This window comes from Purpureocillium lilacinum (assembly GCF_023168085.1).
Source record: "Purpureocillium lilacinum CBS 284.36 DNA, scaffold_2, whole genome shotgun sequence".
Lineage (NCBI taxonomy): Eukaryota > Fungi > Ascomycota > Sordariomycetes > Hypocreales > Ophiocordycipitaceae > Purpureocillium > Purpureocillium lilacinum.
In genome coordinates this window covers 1,351,867-1,371,964 of record NW_027072112.1, presented here as the reverse complement: position 1 = coordinate 1,371,964, position 20,098 = coordinate 1,351,867, and the positions used below count along the sequence as shown (strand labels likewise).

Here is a 20,098-nt window from a genome sequence, read left to right as displayed (position 1 = left end):
GCGGGACGCTCGGTGTTTATCTGAAAGAAGGCATGAGCAGCCGTGGGGCCCTGCGATAAGGTCGAGCTTCGAGAAGGCGCTCCCGAGAGATGACAGGAGAGACAGGGAGGCGAGCAGGATGGGCGGGCGCTCAAGGTATTTTGCTGTTGTGTGTCCCGGTGTCTTGCTTTTTAGATGGGAGCGATGTGTGCTGTCTTGGACGCTCGTGCCACTCGTGGCGCGTACAATGAAACGGGCTGGAATGCCGGCGATGAAACTAAGGTTTCCCAGTGACGGGCGGCATTGTTGCGAGGCAATGACTAGCTACGTACTTGGGGGTGACAGAGTAAAACTGGATGCCGTATTGAGACGTCGCTTGACCCCAGAGGTTGTGTTGCATTGGCGAGCCGGGATAGAAAACGGAGGTTCACCCTCGTGTAAACGCTCCCAACATGGCCTTTGCCCCACTGGTTCAAGGCAGGCCACGGTGCATTCGCCTTTAGATTGGGACCTTTGGTGTGCATGGAAGGCCCTCATAGTATCGTTGGATCTTGAGACGAAAGATGCTATCCCACCCGCAGTCTTAGCGTTCTTCCAGACCCAAGCAAGTTTGTATCCTGAAGGGTGGGAAGCGATGGCGGAGCAGAATGCACCCGATGCCTGCACGGGAGCTGCCAGGCCGGGTCGCAACCCACCAACCCAGCGGCCGGTCATGTTGATGCGAACACCAGTCGCAACGCCTACGTCACAAGGCCACACCCAACCCGGGTACTGAGCCGATTCGACCATTGGACGGTTTGTCCTGGTAAACGCAGAGTTTGATCGCGAGTGGTTAGCACCTACATGTATTTTTTTTGGAGGTTGTTCGGCCGCGCCTTCGCCTGTGCTTCACCCTGATGCACGGCAGACCGTGGTCTCTGACACCATGAAGCTATGATGCTGCTGCGAGCCAAGCTCTACATGGGTCAAGTACAGCTATTGAAACAGATAGATTCAGGCATTTATTTTCTCACTTTATCGTATATGTATAGACGATCAGAGACGATGCCCTGGCAGGCATGTAAGTTCAGCCTTACTTCGCGTCGTATCCTGACATCTACAGGCACTTCCAACTGGACGGCTCCTTGTGGTCGCCGCCCACATACGTCTGCGCCTTCGGGTACCTACCTCCAGTCAGCCTCGATAAAACAAATGTGCTCGGCAACACTCACAAGCAGTGCCTCCGCTGAAAGTCAATCCCAAGGGCAGCCGTGTCATTGACAAACTTGGTCCCCGTCAACGTCTCCGGCGCCTCGCCCCTCTCCACCCAGGCCACGATGGCGGCAAGCACGTTGGTCTGGGGCTCAAACGCGATCCCCTTGGCCGGTGCACCGCCGCCTTGCCCAAACGCCCATGCGCCCGGGCCGCTGTTGCAGTGAAACATGCCGGATACGCGGAAGAAGCGGAAATAGTCGTGCAGCTGCTGGTCCGCGCTCGCCATGTGGTCCCAGAAGCGCGCCGTGTTGAAGCTGGTAATTTGGTTGTCTTGCCCGCCGTGGTAGGAGACGATCTTGCCGCCGCGTGTCTTGAATGCAGGGAGCGTTTGGGGGTAGGTTCGGATGTTGAATGGGTTGAGGTCGTCGGCGCGTCGTGCGAGGGAAGAGTCGTAGTGGATGGCGTCCCACGTCGGGTCATTGAGAACGACGTACCGAAACCAGTCCTGCATCCACGCTGTCAGCAGTGGAAGAAGAGAACGCGACGACAGGAGAGGAGACAGCCACCTGTGAGTAGCCGAACGGAGCGCCAGCGAGGAGCTTCTGTACGGCCTGTATCTCATTGCCTGGGTTCATTCGCGGGAAAATGAGAGATCCATCGGGGTATGTATACGGGGCGTAGATCTTGCGCACTTGCTCAACCTGCTGCTCATTAAGGCATTGGCCATCATGCTGATCCGACGCACAAAGAAGAGCTTCGGGCTGGAAGTGACAGCGATCAGGAACTTCAATTATGCCGTCAACTACGCCATCGAGTCCATCGCATTGCTTGAGGACTTCGTCATGGATGAGGCCCGTCCAAAGTTGGTGACTGATGTAGTTGGGCGACCCCACGGGCCCGGTGATGGGGTAAAACATGGCCCGCTGGCCCTGAAGGTGGTTGAAGTCCACGGCGGGACATCCCGCGACAATTCCGTCGTAGTCATTGGGGTAGAGCTCCGCGCCTTTGATGCCCATGCGGCCTCCGAGGGAGCAGCCAATGTAATATGACCGGGCGGGAGGCTTTTGGTAGAACGCCTCAGTCAGCGTCTTGGCTGTCACAGTGCCAGTATGAAGACTGTGCAGTGTCAGTCCAGCTTAGCCAAGCTCAGAAAGTCACGTACGCGCGATGGGCAAAGTCTTCTAGCACGTCGGGGTTGTGGTAAAAGGAGACGCCAGTGGTCCCGTTGTGGCCGTTGTTGGTGCCCATGGCCGCAAACCCGAGGCCAGTGGTATACGCGAGATCCTCGTACTTGACGCCTGCGCCGTGTCAGTCCATGTAGATTGATGTTGGAGCTTCCATGCCTACATCCGTCCACCCCGCCATTCCCAGTCGAGACCAACCGCCCAGCGGGCCAGTCGTCGGGCAGCCAGAGCTCAAACGTGATGCCTGAGCGGTGAGACGTGTCAATCTGTAGGGCGATCCGGCACAGGTTCGCCTCTACCAGCTGCGACGGGCGATTGCACGAGGCATCATTGTCGGAAAGCTGGAGCGTCGTGCCACGGGGGACATATTCGAGCCGGGTGCGCGTCGCGTTGGTGATGAACTTCTCGGACTCAAACGAGAGGCACCGCCGACGAGGGTCATCAACACATGTTGCGGAGGCGGTGAGGGGTGGAAAGATGTTCAGCGCCGCGAGGGACATCCAGAGATATGTGGTCCGGAGCATAAAGGCTAGATGACGCAAATACGATCCTCACGATGGCGGTCGACTGGGGAACAAACTGTATGTAGGAAATGCATCTCTGACGGCCGCTCGCCAACGCGTGGTCGTCGAGCAGCGGGGATCCCGCCGCCCATGCAGGTTGTGGTAATCATTGCCCAGATGTTGTTAGTGTACTCTCTGTGTTGCACCCGCCGTGAGTCTGCGTCACCGACGGCGCTACATGGCACCCTGCGGCGAACCGTGGTTCATCTCGATTGATGGATCTGCTAAAAAAGCTGCGCCCTCGGCAGTGCGACACCAGAGACGAGCTCACGATTAAACTTCGAGGGACAGTACGCGGATACAACCATACGTGCGAGTCAATTTCGTTTTGCAAGACCCGGGAGGAAGCAGCCGCCTTCAGTACTATCCTTGCAGCGTCACGCTCTTCGTGACCAAGAACTCTTCAATCCCGTACACGCTGTTGTTGCTCCCCCATCCACTGCCCTTGACGCCCTGTATCGCCATCGTCGGAAAGTCGGCCATGGTCCCGGCGTTGACGTGCACCATCCCGCACTCCAGTTTCTTACTCAGTGCGAGCCCCTTCATCACATCGCTGGTCCATATCGCTCCCGAGAGCCCATACGCCGAGTCGTTGGCGACCCGAAGTGCTTCGTCCTCGTCCTCCACCACGTACAGTGTTGCCGACGGCCCAAACGACTCCAGGTCACGCAGTCGCGAGTCTCGGGCTAGCTTGGTCACTATCGTCGGGCGCAGACTTGTCTTTGCCTCATCGATGTACGTGTTCTCTCCTGCGAGATACCCCGCGCCGTCACGCAGTGCTTCGTCGAGCAGCGCATGAGCCTTGGTCGCAAAAGCCGTCGTCGCGGCCGAACCTGCGCCGTGGTACCATTTCTCATTCACCTCCTTCTTCAAAAGCTTGGAGAACTCCTCGGAAACCTCCTGGACGACAATGATGCGTTCTGTCGACATGCAGATTTGACCATGGTGGACAAATGCGCCAAATGCGCACGTCGCTGCGGCTTTGGCGAGGTTTGCATCGCGGCAGACAATCGCCGGCGCCTTGCCACCGAGCTCGAGGAGAATCGGCGTCAGGTGGCGGGCGCAGGTCTGCGCGACCAGACTGCCTACCGCAGCGCTCCCAATAAACTCGACCTTGCGAATGGCCGGATGAGAAATAATTGCCTCTGTGACCGACGATGCGTCCTCGCGCTTGACAACGATCTGGTTCAGCGCACCCCGAGGCAGGCCAGCGTCGGCAAACACCTGACATAGCATACGGTACGTCTGTGGACAGAGCTCTGACGCTTTGAGAACGACGGTGCAGCCGGCGGCGAGGGCGGCAGCAATACTGCGCGGACCAAGCACCGTCGGGCTGTTCCACGGCGAAATGATGAGTACTGGGCCAATTGCCTGCTTGGTGACCATGATGGTGGTGCTTTGATCCGGCGGCAAGCTGCCTGTGCACGCTGTTGTGATTTGGGACGCCACCTCACGGATGTTGGCGCTGGCGACTTTGGCCAGGTAGCTGCCGTAAGAGGACGCGCTGGAGGTTTCCCGGGCCTGCATGACGCCTAGCACGTCGGCTCGCTCAGTGAGCAAATCGGCCACCTTGAGTAGGACGGCGCGACGCTCCGGGATGGATGTTGCGCTCCATGTAGAGAAGGCAGCCTGTGCGGCGTCGACAGCGGCTTGTGCGTCGGCCACGGATGCGCTTTGTGCGTGATGCGCGACAGTGCCATCTGCAGCGTGAATCACCTCAAAGATGTTGTTGGGGTTTAGGTTGCAATCTTCGCCGTCATACCACAGGGGGACGACTTGCTTGCCAGCGTGTTCTAAGAAGAAGGACATGGTCGCAGTAAAGTGTGGGCAAAGCGACGATAGGGGAATAGATTAAGGCGTCGATATGCTGTGTCAATTGCTTTCTATGTACTTCGTAAGACGTTTCAGCATCGTAGAGAGCGCTGTTCGTTTTATATGTGTGCTTGCGACTCTTGCCTGTCCGCCGATGCGCCGACTCCTATGAAGCTAGACATCATGTCGGCGCGGTCAGCCTGCGGCTGCCCGACCTCGATGATCCAACTTATGCTCTACTGCAACAGGCCTGCCCAGCTGTGCCCTACACGGCGGTCTCTGCGACCGCATCGGCGCCGGACCTTGCTGGCACCGACCCATTGCCCAAAAGGGAAGCCGAGCCCGCTGTCCGTTGCGGCCCACTTTTTGTCGGCGGATCGGAGTTGGCCAGGCCGGCCCGCCGCCCAGGGCCGCCGCGCTTCACGAACAGTGCCCTGTAAAGTTGTAATTCTACAAGGAGGAGGCGCAGAACATCTTTCAATTCTGTAGTTCAAAGATTTCGTACAATTTCGTGACTCGGGTCCCTCCGAAACAGACACGCCGGCCTGTGATCAAACTTCGAATGGCTGCCGGTGCACACCGTCCTTCTCCCCGCCTTGCGCCTCTTGCATGTAAGTCGCCGGTGGCCAAGCTCAGCGCTTCACGGCGTAGACCTTGTACGATCCTGAATCAATGTTAGAAAGACCACTATATGCTTCGGGGCTCGGATTACCATGTATTACTTACCAACCCATTGGTTCAAGTCCAAGCTTGTCAGGTCGGCCAGCACATTCTTCTTCGGGGAACAGCAGCCCCCAGCGTCAGAGGAGGCCTCTGTGGCACAGCAGCCGTCGGCGCAGTTCTCGGCGTACACGTTCAAGTCGCTGCCCATCCCAGCGATAAGGACATCTGGGGATCAAAGCAATCAGCACCTTCGACGGCGCTGGGGATTTCGTTGGGTGCGTCCTACCTTTGAAGCCTGCGGCCTCGAGATGCTGTTCATACTCGGTCACCTGACTGGCCCCTGCCACGCACCCGACGTACATGCCAATGTTTTCCTTGATCTCCTTGGATAGAGGCTTCTTGGCCAGGATGTCGGATACCGCGACTCTGCCGCCGGGCTTAAGAATGCGAAACATTTCGTCGAAAACGAGCTGCTTCTCCTCGGCGGGGACAAGGTTGATGACGCAGTTTGAGATGATGCAATCAGCAGAGCTCGACGGAAGATCAATCTTGGTGATGCGAGAGTGGATGAACTCGACGTTGTCTTTGCCCGAGGTAGCCTTGAGCTTGCGCGCCTTGGCAAGCATGTCCTGCGCTCATGTCACTACAAAACACTCACGCGCTGGAAGAGGCATGGCGTACCTCGTTCATGTCGACGCCAATGGCCTTGCCAGTTGGGCCGACCTTTCCTGCGGCAAGAAATACATCAAGCCCAGCGCCGCTGCCAAGGTCAACGACGGTCTCTCCCTGGTAGACAAGTCAGCATCAGGCAACGGGATTACAGGGTAGCCGCAGACAGAGGCTGGTCAACGGGATCATTGGGAACCCACGTCGCGCAATGTAGCTATGGCCAATGGGTTTCCACAACTCAGACCCATGTTGGAGTCTTTGGGAATTCCGGCCAGCTCTTCTTCCGAGTATCCAAAGGCCTTTGCGATGGTGTCGCCGAACCCGGTGTTGGATCCGCGGGCGGCGGCGCTGTACCGCTCGCTAACTTCAGAGTAGATCTTCTGGGAGTCCATGATTGAGCAAGTTCGATGGGTTTGGTAGCTTATTGTGTTAAATATTGACGAGTTGGAGAGGAAGTTGCGGGTGAGTCGCACGGAACCACGGCCCTGTTTTATAGTGAAGTCCCATATGACGGACTGGTGACTTGAAGCTCCGTCAATGCCCATGCTGTGCCTGTCCACTGCGTGGTAACATCTAGAGGCGGTGCTCGCGGTGCCAATCACAGGCCAGGCCTTCAACGCCTCTACGCCTCGTGGCACCACTATACCACAACAGGCAATTTTGCGATATGTCACTGCCTGTGGCCCCAGCTGTCCAGATTGACCGCCAGGTCATATGAATCCAGCTTCGTAATCCGGCTTGGCTCAGCTCCCAGCTCCAGACATACAACTTGAAGCAGGCTGCCGATTCCACGCAACGTATCGCCACCGACCCCCGTGCACGACCGCACGCTTACGCGACGAGAGCCCTGGGCGCCGGTACCCCGCCATGAGTCAACTGCAAGATAGTGTGATGAAGTGGTCGAGTCGGCCACAGGACGACAGGCGGAGGCGCGTTCGTGACAACCAGAGGCGCCACCGCGAGAGGACGAGATCCCACGTCGCGCACCTCGAGACCAGGCTAGCTGAGACGGAGATTCAATTGCGTGAGGCCCTTCTTACGATCAAGCACCTGACTTCAGAGCTCGATCGCTACCGGAAACCTGCGTCGACAGACCGACCCGACGAGACTACCGTTCGGAACGTCTCTTTGCCGTTGAAGCCACCTTCGCCCGAAGCGCAATGCCGTCCCAAAGTCCACATTTTGCTGGAACCTGAACCACCGAACGATGTGGTTGACGGCCTCGGTTACGAAAGCAACAGTGGTGGCGGAGACGAAGACACGGCTCGATCAATCGTCAGCGAACGTCCCGTCTCGATCGCCGAGCCGTCTGCTACCCCACGCGCCACCGAGAAAGATTGTTCTCATCGCGATTTAGCCTCATCCACAAAAAGTCCGCTGCTAGGAGCCGCCTATAGTCGCGAAGTCGGCACAGGCTGCGGTTGCGACGTCGTCGCCGATGAAGAGGCCTGCCGCGACATGGATCCTCCGCAGGCGGGCGAATCGACAACTAGATGTCGCGATGCGTACAGGTTGATCATGGACAGGAATTATTCCGGTTGGGATCATGACGCTCTTCGCCGATGGCTGGGCCCGGGGTTTCGGGGACCTGTCTCCGCAGGCGATGGCTGTCGCGTGGAGAACATGCTCCTGTTTGCGTTGCTGGACCGGATCACATCCTAAGCTGGAAATTCCCTCAACACCCAAGATGTGGAGTTGCAACAGGATTCTCTCTGGAGAGAAATTTGGTGCCCGTTTGGACGTGCACGCTGAGAACCTGGGTCGTGAGACATAGCTAAGGCGCAAGTTACGGTGTCAGGCCTATCCTGACACGCAGAGAGCGCCCGCTTGCCCACGATTTTATAGAGAGAGTAAATGAGCAGAAGCAATCTGAAAAATTGCGAAATAGACATCGGGTGAAGATCCATAAGCATACGTCGTTCTCCACCCTTAGTCACCATGATGTTCATAGCATAACGATCTCTTGCAACAGTTACTGGAGCCTGCCACATGAACATGCCGATCGGAACTCGGCAGCACTGCACATCAAAGCGTCAATCGTCGAGTTTCCCAAGACACGGCATCGGTCGCGGCTAGCATCGTCCATCATCGGCTGGGCGTCAAGGAGTCCGACCGCTAGACAAAGGCTGCGGGATCTTGCAGCCGGATACGGGTTGGGCAGTTTCCACAGGAGGGCAAACACGAGCGCACGCCCCGAATGAGCCAAATGTTTGCAGTCACACGACCATGGCGTTTTGCTTGGCCTCTCAGGGCGGCCAGTCAAGTCAATCATTGACATTGACAAATTAAGCTAACATAGCCCTGTTGGTGCACCTGACAATGGAGGTCCGGGTGAAACAGGAAGACGCTGTCGCTGCTGGGGCCGTGTCGTCACTTGCCGCCAAGAACGGCGTCTGGCGGTTCATCCCGAGTCAGCGACTAACGCAGTTATTCCCGATCTCGTCCCGCAACACCCCGGGCGTTGGGCATTGACGAATGAGACGAATGGGAGTCACTCTCGCTGCAACGTCAATCGACTGCATACTCATTGGGTATATCAGGAAGAGAGGTTCGCGATGGAAGAAATGTAATATTCAGGATTGTGCACCAATTGACTGCCATTTCCCCTGCTAACCTTTGTCTTGGTCGGTGATCACGACTACTCTCCACTCCACACCTGCTTTTTGCTAGCAACATGGCGGCACACGACCAGAAAGTGATGGGCATGCCCGTAAGTTTCCCAATTGCACCAGAAGGACATCAACGTAGTACATGTACAGCCATGTTGACACTTCTTAGCCATTCCTGGCCGATTTTATGAGTCCGAACACCCCTCTCCTCGAATTGAGCTCAGCAGTCACGTCTGCTAACGTAAACTAATGTTCCTACGCCAGTGGGCGGCGTATCGGCGGCTGTGTCCAAGACAGCGGCTGCTCCGATCGAGCGCATCAAGCTTCTCGTGCAGAACCAGGTACGCTCGGCACAACACCACACAACTGGACGTGGCGTGAACGGTATGTCACCACCCTGGCGGCCGGGCAAGCCGATCGTCTGGGATAGGTGCGTGCGACGCACAGAAGGCGACTTACACTAACACGCTGCGCTACCATGATGGTGTGGCAAAAACTAATGCTGATGCTGTATTCTAGGACGAGATGATCAAGGCTGGCCGGCTTGATCGCCGTTACGGGGGCATCGGCGACTGCTTCAAGCGGACAATCGCAGATGAAGGGTCGCGTTCGCTCTGGCGCGGCAACACGGCCAATGTGATTCGCTATTTCCCTACGCAGGCTTTGAACTTTGCCTTCAAAGACAAGTTCAAGGCCATGTTCGGGTATAAGAAGGACCGTGATGGGTATGGGCTCTGGGTCTTCGGAAACGTTGCGTCTGGAGCGGCAAGTCAAGCCCACGAGGTGGAATTCGCCGAAGACGCAAGTGTGCTAACTAAATCCTTATAGGCCGCAGGCGCTTTGTCCCTGCTGTTCGTGTACTGGCTCGACTTTGCCCGGACCCGACTTGCCAATGACGCCAAGAGCTCAAAGACCGGAGGCCAGCGCCAGTTCAACGGCATCCTGGATGTTTACCGCAAGACCATCGCCACCGACGGAATCCTTGGACTATATCGCGGCTTCATGCCCTCCATCAGTGGCATCATCGTCTATCGCGGTCTATACTTTGGGTCTTACGACTCGTTGAAGCCTCTCGTTCTGGTCGGCCCACTCCAAGGCAACTTCCTGGCATCATTCGTCCTTGGCTGGTGTGTTACAACCGGCGCCAGTACGCTCGCATATCCGTTCGACACCATTCGCCGCCGCATGATGATGACTTCTGGTGAGGCTGTCAAGTACAAAGGAACTCTGGATGCGGCGCGCCAGATTATTGCGGCCAACGGCGTCAAGTCGCTCTTCAACGGCGCAGGAGCAAACATTCTCCGCGGTGTTGCCTCGGCTGGAGTGCTGGCTATTTACGATCAGCTCCAGAGTCTTGCTCTTGGGCACGGGGCCAAGAGTGGCTAAATGCGTGCACCGCGAGACGGCAACTTCTCGTTGCGTTGCCGAAATCCGGGGCATCTCGAGGCCATCAACAGAAATCATCTACTTCTTGGGTGTGGAGCTTGACGCCATTGTTCCTATCCAATACATTTTACATGTATCCCATAAAATGACAACGTTTCGGGCTTTCAATATCGTTGAAATCACCGCGGATTGCGTGTTTGATACCAGGCTCTTGCATGTGCTGATGATATATGTTCAGGAATACTATTTGCAAAACCATTTCGCTGCTTGACAAGTCCCAGTTGCCAAAGCGCCAGTCTAAAATCCGCCAGCAGGGTCATGTACAGGTACAGCTCAAAAGAACAGTTCGAAAAGAATACGCAAGATCCACCCATCTACTCATGCCGCCCGTTACCAAAATCTGACAACATCCGGGCAGATCTTGAGGCCACCGCTGGACGTCCAGATCTTTTGCTCGCGAACGGGAGTGCCGGTGCGGGCAGCGTTGACCATCCAGCCGGGCCTCATGTAGATGCCGACGTGGGCGACCTTGCTCTGGCAGTTACCTCCAGTAGCCCAGAACAGCAGATCACCGGCCTTGGCATCCTTGCGGGGAATGCGCTTGCCCATCTTGGAGTGGTACTGGGTTTGAGCCGTGCGGGCTGGCAAGACGTCAGTCAAAAGATCAACGGACGGATCACACGGTGGGATGTATGCTTACGGATGGTCTTCTTCTGAGCCTGGCAGACGGCATACTGAGTGAGGCCTACAGCAACGTGTGAGCAAGCGCATTTTCGGACACAAGGAGACGAATAGTCGTCACTAACCTGAGCAGTCGAAGCCACCCTTGGTCGGGCCCTTGCAGCCACCGCCGCCCCAGACGTACGGAAGGCCCTCCTTCTTAACCGCGGCGGCCACGATGCCCGGGCCGGAGCGCTTGTCGAGGCCAGCAACCTCCTCAGGAACATCGGCAGCCGTGGGCATGGCAGAGGCGCCGGCGGCGAGGAGAACGCTAAAGAACTGGAAGAACTTCATCTTGGCGGATGTTGAGGAGTAGTGTTGATGACTTTGCTGGACTTTGATGGCTTGTTTCTGTGTGCTTGCCTTCTAAATAATGATGAAGGACTATCCACTGGTTATATACTTTCCCGTGTTCTCGTATATACCGGCAGCAGTCAATACAAGTCTCGAGAATGGCCGGCTCATTGAGGAGGTGAATGCCTTGCGGACGATCTTTGGACGTAACAATGCAACATGCTATTTTTAAAGAGCATGTTAATCTTCATCCAGGAACAGCTGAACGCCGCCGACGATCCGTTCCTGCGCCGTTAGCCCCAGGTCGAGCTGCAGTAAGCCGCCCAATGTTCAGCGACTGCCATCGACCTATTTGTGGAGACTGGTCAGGAGAGCCGAGCCTGGCGATGCAACACCCGTGTCGATCTCATTGGCGCCTTGGCTCCCGCACGCCACTGACGCCGGGGTTGAATTGTCCAGCCGCAGCGCCTTGCTGCCCCAAGGGTGCCTGCCAGTGCCGGAAGAGACTAAGACGGGGGAACGCCTCGCCGTCTTATTATAATCCGGGAGAATCCCCCACGGCCACCACTCTTTCGCCCCAGCGCACACTTCTCGGATGTAAACCGAACTGTCAGAGATCGCAGCGGATACTCAATGGGGCCGGGTCATCTACGATGGGAGATCGCGGCCCTAGATCAGGATCACTGACCGAACACACCTGCCCGCTTGACTACGTTCTAGACCAAGCTGCAGCAATTCTAGGGGTCCTCTGCCGCGCAGAAAAGCCCTGTTGGCTTCGAATCCTGGCTCAACTCGACCCCTTTGTTTCCTATCGATGCAACGTTGGAAGACAGCTGCATCGAGACCTTTTGATGATGGCCCATGCCATCGGCATCTCTGTGCCGTCTGGTCATTTAAGTTCCAAGAAGGATGTTTGCTCATTTCAATGCACAAGCTTCACAGCATCGGCGACAACATGAAGTGTGCCAGCCACTGATTTATGCGTCCCTTGCAGCGTCGGAAGCCACGTCGGAGATTGCAAGGCATGGAGCAGGAAGAATTTGAATCATACGATAATGCCTAACTGACCCTCGACACCGCGGGACAGAGCTTAGTTTCGTTCACCGCCGCGGTGAGTCCGAGTGGGTGTCTTGCTGTCAACACGAAGTCAGGAACCGAGCACGAGTGCATGTGATTCACCAACTGTTTCGCTGTTGGCGTTATACGTGAACATGGTCTCGTTCTCTGGTCTGCTGGTTGATCGCTCATGTTTAAACGCTGGAATTTTCTAGCCTTTTGCCATGCAGGTACGTCAGACCACCATTGATGCACACTCTACTCTTCCCTGGCCATGAGTTCGGTCTCCTTCATGGCCTTGCTTAGCGCTGCGTCGTTTCGTGGCACAAACAGCGCCTTATAGCGGTGCGGCATCGCCACCAGGCTCGTGGGATCAGCATTGCCACGAACTGGGTGGCAATCCACAGCGTCCTGCTTCTCAATGTGGAAGCTATTTAATAATCGCATGTACAGCAGGTACAGCTCGCGGTTGGCAAGCAGCGAGCCAGCACACATTCGGTAGCCGACGCCGTACGTGAAAAGTGGCGCATCTGGCTGCTCAAGCCATCGCTCGGGGCGGAAAACGTCAGGGTCAGACCAGACGGCGGCATCTGTAAGCCAGGTCAGCTCATACGCATCCTCTCGAAGTTTCACTTGGCAAGGTGTGCTACTCACCGCGATTACAGGCCCATGCATTCAAGAAAACAATTGACCCCTTGGGTATGACTGTCCCGCCATAGACGACATCCTTGATGCTGGCTCGCGGAAGCGCCAGTCGTAGAACCGTAAAGTATCGCAGCGACTCCTTGACCAGCGCGACAATGTACTGGCACGTCTGATCGTCGAGCTCATCACACATCGGCCTGTCATCGCCAAACGTCTTGCGGATTTCCTTGACAGCCTTGTCCTGCACTTCAGGGTGCTGCGAAAGATAGGCGACGAACCAAGCCACCTGTGTCGTGACGGTATCGAGGCCACCAGAGAGCATGGTGAGGCTGATGGACGTCAGCTCCGCCTTGTTGAGCTTGGCTTCCTCGTCCATAATGACATTGGCTTGGATGCACGGCTTGTGCGTTCCGCGCGCAATCCTGTCGTCGAGCCCGTTGTTGAGATCCGTCAAGTACTTGTCTCTGCGATTCCGCATCTCCCTCGCCTTTGTCGAGTGCATGTTGAAGGGGTTCAGCCGCATCAAGGGAATGTAGTCTTGCAAGTTGCCCGTCGTAGAGCGGAAGCGGCTGATCTCTTCCTCAACGTGGGTAATCTCGTCAAACAGGTTGTCGCTCTGGCTTTTGAGTCGCACGCCCCAATTTAGCGTAAGGGCAAGGGACAGCGACAAGCGCTGGATCATCGGCATGGGGTCGACAGCCTTCTTCCCGGCTTGGCCGTACGTGTAGAGCTCGCGGATGAAGTCCCGAGTTTCGATGTCGAGATGAGAAATGTACGTCTGTACGGACGGTTTATTCAGCGCGGAGGCAGCGCCTTTCCGCCGACGCTTGAGTGAGTCGCTGTACGGCGAGGTTCCAATTGTTGTCCCCGCCGTATCACTCAGAACCTGGGACCACGCATTTAGCTAGCTGCAACTGAGCGGTCTCGCGTCAAGTAGGTGCAAAAATACCTTGTGGAAAGTATAGAATTCGGGTCGCGAGCTCATGGCCTGCGCATTCTGTCCAAAGATGGTCCTCGCCGCGGACGCCGAATTGATCACCACGACTGGGATATTTCCCAACTGTATCTGGTAGACGTCGCCAAACCGGCGCGCCCACTCTCGATACTTCTCTGCGGCATTCACACGGATGTCCCAGAGATTGCCGATCAGCGGCAGGCCTGACGGGCCCTTCATACCATGTATCCTAGCATTGTAGCGCACAAACTCGTTGACCAGAACGTACAGCAAGGGTCCCGCAAGGAGTGTGAGAGCCAGGGACTGCCATTTGGTGTGCTGCAGCTGCTCAGCCGCCGACAAGATAACGGTGGCGATCGTCATGGCGAGGGCGGCGGTCGGGGGTTTGTATCTCAAGGGGCAGCGAACCTTGTTTCGATCCGCGAATCAAACGGCGACCGTAGTGCTTCTTGAACCGGCATGGGCAGCTCTTCTTGTCTATCGAGGATCATTTCGTGTCGCACGGTCGCCTTAGATATACCCCGCCAAGGCCAGAATCCAGCGCGGCATTGCGACTGTAACCGCACCATCAAGCTTCCCCACCACCCCGCGCCGCCATCTTGGAGAAGCGGCTCGGAATGGTCGGAACTATTTCCGAGCTTACGATGGTCTGTAAAAGCCGGCTTCTGATTGATGAGCACCAGGCCCCCAGATCCCACATATTACCCCAGCTCGGAAGCCGACTCTTGGGGAAGCTCTCAATTCCGGGGCAATCACCCTGGAAAGCGGCACAGTGGCATGACCAACATGCGCATGCCTGCAACGATGGAGGATAGCCCGTCGTCTCTCAGCTCACAGTCTGCTCAGCAGCATGACACTCGCATCAGCAGCCCGCTCAACCGTCGCTCGAAGCGCGGGAGATACACGCCGGTCGCATGGTTAGCATTTCTTGGCCTCAACTGTGTCCTTATGCGTTGCTGACTTGGTCGTGTAGCAACGAGTGCAAGAAACGGAAGCTCAAGTGCATTCCAACCGGCGATGACAACTGCCAGCGATGCATCGCCGGTGGCATCGCCTGCGTCTTCGGGTCGCGGCCGCAACCGCAGGCCACCAAGACAGCGCGTCTCGCCAACATGAAGATGCATGTCCTCGCCGATGCGTCCAGCCACCACCATGTCCGTGCCCTGACGGATGAGATGGCGCAGCTGCGACAGCAGGTTACGGACCTCGCCGAGTCTGTCAGGGAGCTCAGAGAAAATGCGGAAATATCGCGACCACAGAACACCTCTTGCGTTGCAGCGGCCTTCGCCACCTCACCTTCCAATGTCGGGTCGCGGGATAATGCACCCAAGCACCCACACTTCATCGGCCCTACACGCCCAGCTTATGGGCTCGTTGTAGCAGAGCGCTCACTTACACGGATGGGCATCCAAGCTCCAGACTCCGCCAAATCTACGTCACTGTCGTCCAGCCGAGCCGATTCCCCATTAGCAGGGGAAGCGATGGAAGATGATGGGTCTCCCGCCACGGATGCCGAGTTCTGGGCCAGCTGTACGCCTGACGAAGTCGCTCGCCTGCTAGCCGTCTTCGAAGAGGAGGTCGAGTCAGTGTACCCCTTCGTCGACACGATCGAGCTTGCCTCGCGGGCCGACCAAATCTTGCGTCGAATACGGAATCCGGACGCAGCGGACAACCAAGCGCACGACAGACAACAGGCTCCGCTAAGTAGCCTGGATGTCGACATGGTCAAGCTGGCCGTTGCCACTGCCGTGGCGGTAGAGGCGCATGGCAAGACAGCGCTGAGCGCATCCATCGCCGAGTCGGTCGAGGACCGCCTATCGCGCATATCCCGAAGCCAAGTTGAGCTGAAAGGGATACAGCTGCTGACCATGCTGGTAAGAGATTCCATCTGGACTTCACTCCTCACACTGCATGCTTACGTGCGCCATAGAGCATCTACCACTTCCACTGCGACGACGAGCTTCTTGCGTGGCGTACCATTGGCGTCGCTGCCCGAGAAGCCCTCGAAATGGGCTTGCACCGTCGCCGGAGCCTCTTCGACAACTTCCGCGACGCCCACTCGCGTCGCGATGCAATGCGTGTGTTTTGGTGTGTGTACGTGCTTGACCGTCGCTGGAGCTTTGGGACAAGCCTGTCCTTTGCGCTCGCCGACCGTGATATCGACCCTGCATTGCCAGAGCCCGTAAGTCGTCACTCGTCGCATCAAGTCCCTTGCATACCAATTCGCTAACAGAGAGTTACTGCAGGACGCAGATCTGGCCTATCTTCGTTGCATGATAAGCTATGCACGCCTGTGCTCCAAGATATGGGATGCGATTCCCCCGTTCGGCTCTCCCTCACCAGCCATCCCAACCGAAGACGTTCATGCGCTCGACCTAAGCACCCAAGTCTGGCTCGACTCAATTCCAGCGCACCTCCAGATACGGCATCCGCGTATGCTCGGCGCGACCGGCTCCAACATGTCCCAACCGCGTGTGCTGCACCGCCTTCGCGCGCTGCTCTACCTCCGCGGCAACTACACTCGCATCTCCATCTACCAGCATTACCTTTTAAGCCCTGCCAGCATACAGGCGAATCTTTCCTCTGCGCGGCTCGTGGTAGATATCGCACGGGACACCGTGCAGGTCCTCGTTCATCTCAATGCCACGACTGACGTTTACTCGCGCCAGCAGAATGCCTTCAACTACTTCTTGCTGAGCGCGTTTGCCGTCATGACTTTGGCAGTGTGCCATGCGCCACATCATTTTGCAAAGACATGCCGAGAAAGTCTTCTGCAGGCAATTGAACTCGTCAAGGGGTTTTCGCGCCATAGCGTGGCGAGTAGGAGGCTGTGGAACAGCATTCGGGAGCTGTTGCCACGGCTGAAAAGCCTACAGATGCAGAGCTCAGAAGGTCCGCAGGCGGATTCGATGCTGCATGCAACTGGCAATCATATTGCCGCCGGTTCAGAGACCCGACGAGAAGCTAGCGCCGACATGGACGCACCAATGGGCTTGGGACAGTTTCACGACGACGGTGGAATGCAACTGTCCTTGATTCCCGAAATGACAGAGTTTAGCTCGGATCTCCTGGACTTGTTCGACACGCTGGGGCAAGGGCAAAACTTTGGGGACTCGTTTGGCGCCGACTTTTACGATCCCTCGGGAGGATTTGAGATGCAATCGGACGGGCTGGGAATCTCGCGTCGCTTCCTCCAGGGCCTGATGTGATTCCGAGAGAGCGCATTTTTAAAGCATGTATGACTAACGATTGAGGAAAGCGATTGGACTGCGGTATGATGCCATTGTGTTTTGTCTTGATACCTACTTTGCTCCGTTCTCAAAATATACCATCATGGCTCCTTGGTGTACCGTCTTCGCAAACGCCTTGAGCTCGGCATGTGCAGCACACTCGTTGTCATAGTACACCATGTCGTCGACGGAGCTGAAGACTGAAATGGCCGCAAAGGTGAAACCCTGCGCGCGCTGGTCGGGTTTTGCCTCTCCCGCGGTCACCGAAATGATGTACGGCTTGCCATCCTGCGTTCTGTGTGTCAGATCTGGACGGGTCCAGGCATTGACCCCGAATTGCACACCACGACAATAGCGGGGTTGAACGCCGGGGAATGCTAACCTTGACTGCCCTGCTTTGCATGTGCTTGTAAAAGTCCAAGAGGCGTTCCCGGTCCTCGTGATTGGGTATTTTGAACAGTGTTACGCGATGGATTTGGCCAGCCATGGTGTAGGGTGGTTAGCTGGACAAGCACTGCGAGGGCGGAGGGAGCAAGCGGGTTTCCGGACCAGGCACCACTGGACTTTGTCGGTCTGGTCTTCTTGGCGTTGAATGGCAATCGACTTGTCGAGCGCCTTCCGTACAACCGGCGGAATGACACCTCTTAAAACCGGTGGCCAGGTGGAAACCCCCGACCAAATTGGTTCGGAATCGGAAACGCCAATGTGCGACGCTAACGCGTGAGCATCGCGGAACAGGATACCGATTACCGAACACTACAATCTTCAAGCCTTCTTGCTGACCATCGTGACAAATGCTGGGCATAATCCCGGTCGACCCGTTCGTACAAACAGCTATCATCTGGGCAATTAAATGCAGCCCGGAACCGTGGACGGAAACGCGCTGCTACTGGACTGGAAGCTGGTCAGCCGCACGTGTACGAAGTAGAGACCAACTTTGAGTAGAGGACGTCACAATGGCACGTACTGTTGAGATCCACGGTGCAGATGGCCTGGTGATACAGGGCAAGTCAATCGGGAATTCCTTCGTATTGGCCATAACTAACTCTCTGCAGTCCCGACTGGCCTATTTATTGACAACAAGTTCGTTGCCGCGACCGACAGCCAAACCATCGATATTGAGAACCCCTCCACAGGCGCTCATTTAGCGACCGTCTCCGCCGCTCAGGCCGCAGATGTAAACCGTGCCGTCAAATCGTCCCTGGCAGCGTTCACATCGTCATGGCGCCAAAGCGAGCCATCCACTCGGCGAGCGCTGCTGAATCGCTTGGCCGATCTCATTGAGAGGGACGCCAATGAGCTCGCATCAATTGAGGCGGTTGACGCGGGAATGCTGTACCGAATGTCACTTGGCCTGAGCGTGGCACAGGCCGCCGAGACATGTCGCTACTTTGCGGGATGGACGGACAAGTTGGACGGGCAGAGCATGCGCATCGCAGAGGGGATGGCGTACACACAGCGCGAGCCGATCGGTGTGTGTTCGGCCATCGTGCCCTGGAATGCTCCTCTGTAAGCACCTGGGAACAATTGTGCCTCGATGTGTTTGTCGCACAGTCGCTGACTAGATGCAGCATGATTACAGTCTGGAAGCTTGCGCCCGCCCTCGCGGCCGGCAATACCCTCATCATCAAGACGCCCGAGGTCGCGCCCTTATATGGCCAGAAGCTAGCCCAGCTCATTGTCGAGGCTGGTTTCCCTCCTGGCGTCGTCAACATCCTTTGCGGCCTCGGCACTGTCGCGGGCCAGACCCTCGCCGAACATCCTCTTGTGCGCAAAGTCTCCTTCACGGGCAGCGCCACTGTCGGGCGCCGTATTCTCGAAAGTTCGGCGCGGACCAATCTCAAGCGCGTTACGGTCGAGCTTGGGGGAAAGGGTCCGACATGTGTGTTCGCAGATGCGGACTGGGAGAATGCGCTCGCCCACGTAACGGCGGGTATCACGGTTCACAACGGGCAGATTTGCGCGGCTGGTAGTCGTATCTACGTCCAGGATGAGATTTACGACCGCTTCGTCGCCGAGTTCTCCAAGAGAACGAGAGACGCCGTTGCTGGAGACCCTTTGCTCGACAGCACGGTCAAGGGACCGCTCGTTAGCGCGGCGCAGAGGGCGCGTGTTGAAGGATACATCCAGAAGGCCTTGAAAGAAGACACCAAGTTGCTACATGGAGATGCTAGCAGCCACGCGTCGCCAAAAGGCCACTTCGTGCCCAACACCGCCTTTGTTGATGTTCAACCCTCTGCGACCATCATGCGCGAAGAGGTGTTTGGCCCGGTAGCGAGCATCGCCCGCTTCCGCACCGAAGAAGAGGTCATCGCGCTGGCCAACGACTCCGAGTATGGTCTCTCGGCGGCGGTCTTCACTAGCGACGTGACGAGGGCCATGCGGATCAGCGACGCGGTCGAGTGCGGCCAGGTGACGGTCAACATGTGGGGGACCGTCAATGCGAACACGCCGTTCGGAGGGTATAAGCAGAGCGGGTTTGGCAGAGACCTGGGGAAGGAAGGCCTCGATGAATGGACGAATGTCAAATGCGTAAAGGTGAATCTAGGCCTCAGCAGACTTTGATAGAGCCTAGCAAGCAAGCATCGTTGGTATGGAAGCTCCCATATCTCGCGCCCGGGCTTAGCCAGGATCATGGCATGTTTGCGTGGCGACAATCAGTGTTGCGATTATCGCTACCGTTGAGAGCGAGAGGCAAATTTACCGCGAAAGTTATCATCCACAGCACAGATCGGTGGCGGCAAGCATTCCGCGACAGTAAGTCGGATACAAATCGCAGACGACGAGCCCGAGCCTAATGGGGCGATCGAGATAATTGCGGTGCTGTCAGAAGCTGTCCACATCGGGAATGGCTTCGCACCGTCACGACTTACACGCCATTCAATGCCGATGCGCGGAGGCAGTCGTGGCAGTACTCGATTACCGGCACAAAGTTCAACGGGCCCGAGGGCCATCGGTTTTTGCCTGCCGGACCCTGATGCTTCAGACACTGCCGGGTCTGGACCCTTCAGAGCTCACGCGCCGGCCTCGTGCCACCATCAATTGCAGTCGTCAGCCAAGATCAGGCTAGCTGCATCCTGATGCTTGCGACAGATGACCGGCCGGACGGCCTGTGCCTAGAGAGTAAATGTCGAATCTC

At 56.8% G+C, this 20,098-nt stretch overlaps 9 protein-coding genes across 9 annotated transcripts; 3 read left to right on the top strand and 6 right to left on the bottom strand.

Annotated features, from left to right (window-relative positions):
• Positions 1-1,075: 1,075 nt before the first annotated feature.
• PLICBS_002230 (uncharacterized protein) lies at positions 1,076-2,881 on the bottom strand (the record flags this gene model as incomplete). The annotated part of the gene is made up of 5 exons (XM_018321863.2): positions 1,076-1,142; positions 1,191-1,678; positions 1,740-2,289; positions 2,336-2,471; positions 2,521-2,881. The coding sequence occupies 5 exons, from the start codon at positions 2,879-2,881 to the stop codon at positions 1,076-1,078; spliced, it is 1,602 nt and encodes a 533-aa protein (XP_018179343.2).
• Positions 2,882-3,283: 402 nt separating this feature from the next.
• PLICBS_002229 (uncharacterized protein) lies at positions 3,284-4,729 on the bottom strand (the record flags this gene model as incomplete). The annotated part of the gene is made up of 1 exon (XM_018321862.2): positions 3,284-4,729. One exon carries the CDS (start codon positions 4,727-4,729, stop codon positions 3,284-3,286), a length of 1,446 nt encoding a protein of 481 aa, XP_018179342.2.
• A 635-nt stretch (positions 4,730-5,364) lies between these two features.
• PLICBS_002228 (uncharacterized protein) lies at positions 5,365-6,456 on the bottom strand (the record flags this gene model as incomplete). The annotated part of the gene is made up of 5 exons (XM_018321861.2): positions 5,365-5,396; positions 5,459-5,620; positions 5,682-6,024; positions 6,077-6,181; positions 6,265-6,456. 5 exons carry the CDS (start codon positions 6,454-6,456, stop codon positions 5,365-5,367), a joined length of 834 nt encoding a protein of 277 aa, XP_018179341.2.
• Positions 6,457-8,738: 2,282 nt separating this feature from the next.
• Positions 8,739-10,059, top strand: PLICBS_002227 (uncharacterized protein; the record flags this gene model as incomplete). Its single annotated transcript, XM_018321859.2, has 5 exons — positions 8,739-8,774; positions 8,843-8,864; positions 8,938-9,014; positions 9,193-9,423; positions 9,502-10,059. 5 exons carry the CDS (start codon positions 8,739-8,741, stop codon positions 10,057-10,059), a joined length of 924 nt encoding a protein of 307 aa, XP_018179339.2.
• A 390-nt stretch (positions 10,060-10,449) lies between these two features.
• Positions 10,450-11,073, bottom strand: PLICBS_002226 (uncharacterized protein; the record flags this gene model as incomplete). Its single annotated transcript, XM_018321858.1, has 3 exons — positions 10,450-10,700; positions 10,760-10,804; positions 10,866-11,073. The coding sequence occupies 3 exons, from the start codon at positions 11,071-11,073 to the stop codon at positions 10,450-10,452; spliced, it is 504 nt and encodes a 167-aa protein (XP_018179338.1).
• A 1,314-nt stretch (positions 11,074-12,387) lies between these two features.
• PLICBS_002225 (uncharacterized protein) lies at positions 12,388-14,092 on the bottom strand (the record flags this gene model as incomplete). Its single annotated transcript, XM_018321857.2, has 3 exons — positions 12,388-12,719; positions 12,784-13,660; positions 13,724-14,092. 3 exons carry the CDS (start codon positions 14,090-14,092, stop codon positions 12,388-12,390), a joined length of 1,578 nt encoding a protein of 525 aa, XP_018179337.2.
• A 441-nt stretch (positions 14,093-14,533) lies between these two features.
• Positions 14,534-16,938, top strand: PLICBS_002224 (uncharacterized protein; the record flags this gene model as incomplete). The annotated part of the gene is made up of 5 exons (XM_065599981.1): positions 14,534-14,646; positions 14,703-15,603; positions 15,660-15,811; positions 15,860-15,911; positions 15,976-16,938. 5 exons carry the CDS (start codon positions 14,534-14,536, stop codon positions 16,936-16,938), a joined length of 2,181 nt encoding a protein of 726 aa, XP_065456053.1.
• A 93-nt stretch (positions 16,939-17,031) lies between these two features.
• On the bottom strand, positions 17,032-17,446 carry PLICBS_002223 (uncharacterized protein; the record flags this gene model as incomplete). Its single annotated transcript, XM_018321855.2, has 2 exons — positions 17,032-17,247; positions 17,342-17,446. 2 exons carry the CDS (start codon positions 17,444-17,446, stop codon positions 17,032-17,034), a joined length of 321 nt encoding a protein of 106 aa, XP_018179335.2.
• A 469-nt stretch (positions 17,447-17,915) lies between these two features.
• On the top strand, positions 17,916-19,524 carry PLICBS_002222 (uncharacterized protein; the record flags this gene model as incomplete). The annotated part of the gene is made up of 3 exons (XM_018321854.2): positions 17,916-17,940; positions 18,015-18,468; positions 18,531-19,524. The coding sequence occupies 3 exons, from the start codon at positions 17,916-17,918 to the stop codon at positions 19,522-19,524; spliced, it is 1,473 nt and encodes a 490-aa protein (XP_018179334.2).
• Positions 19,525-20,098: the final 574 nt, after the last annotated feature.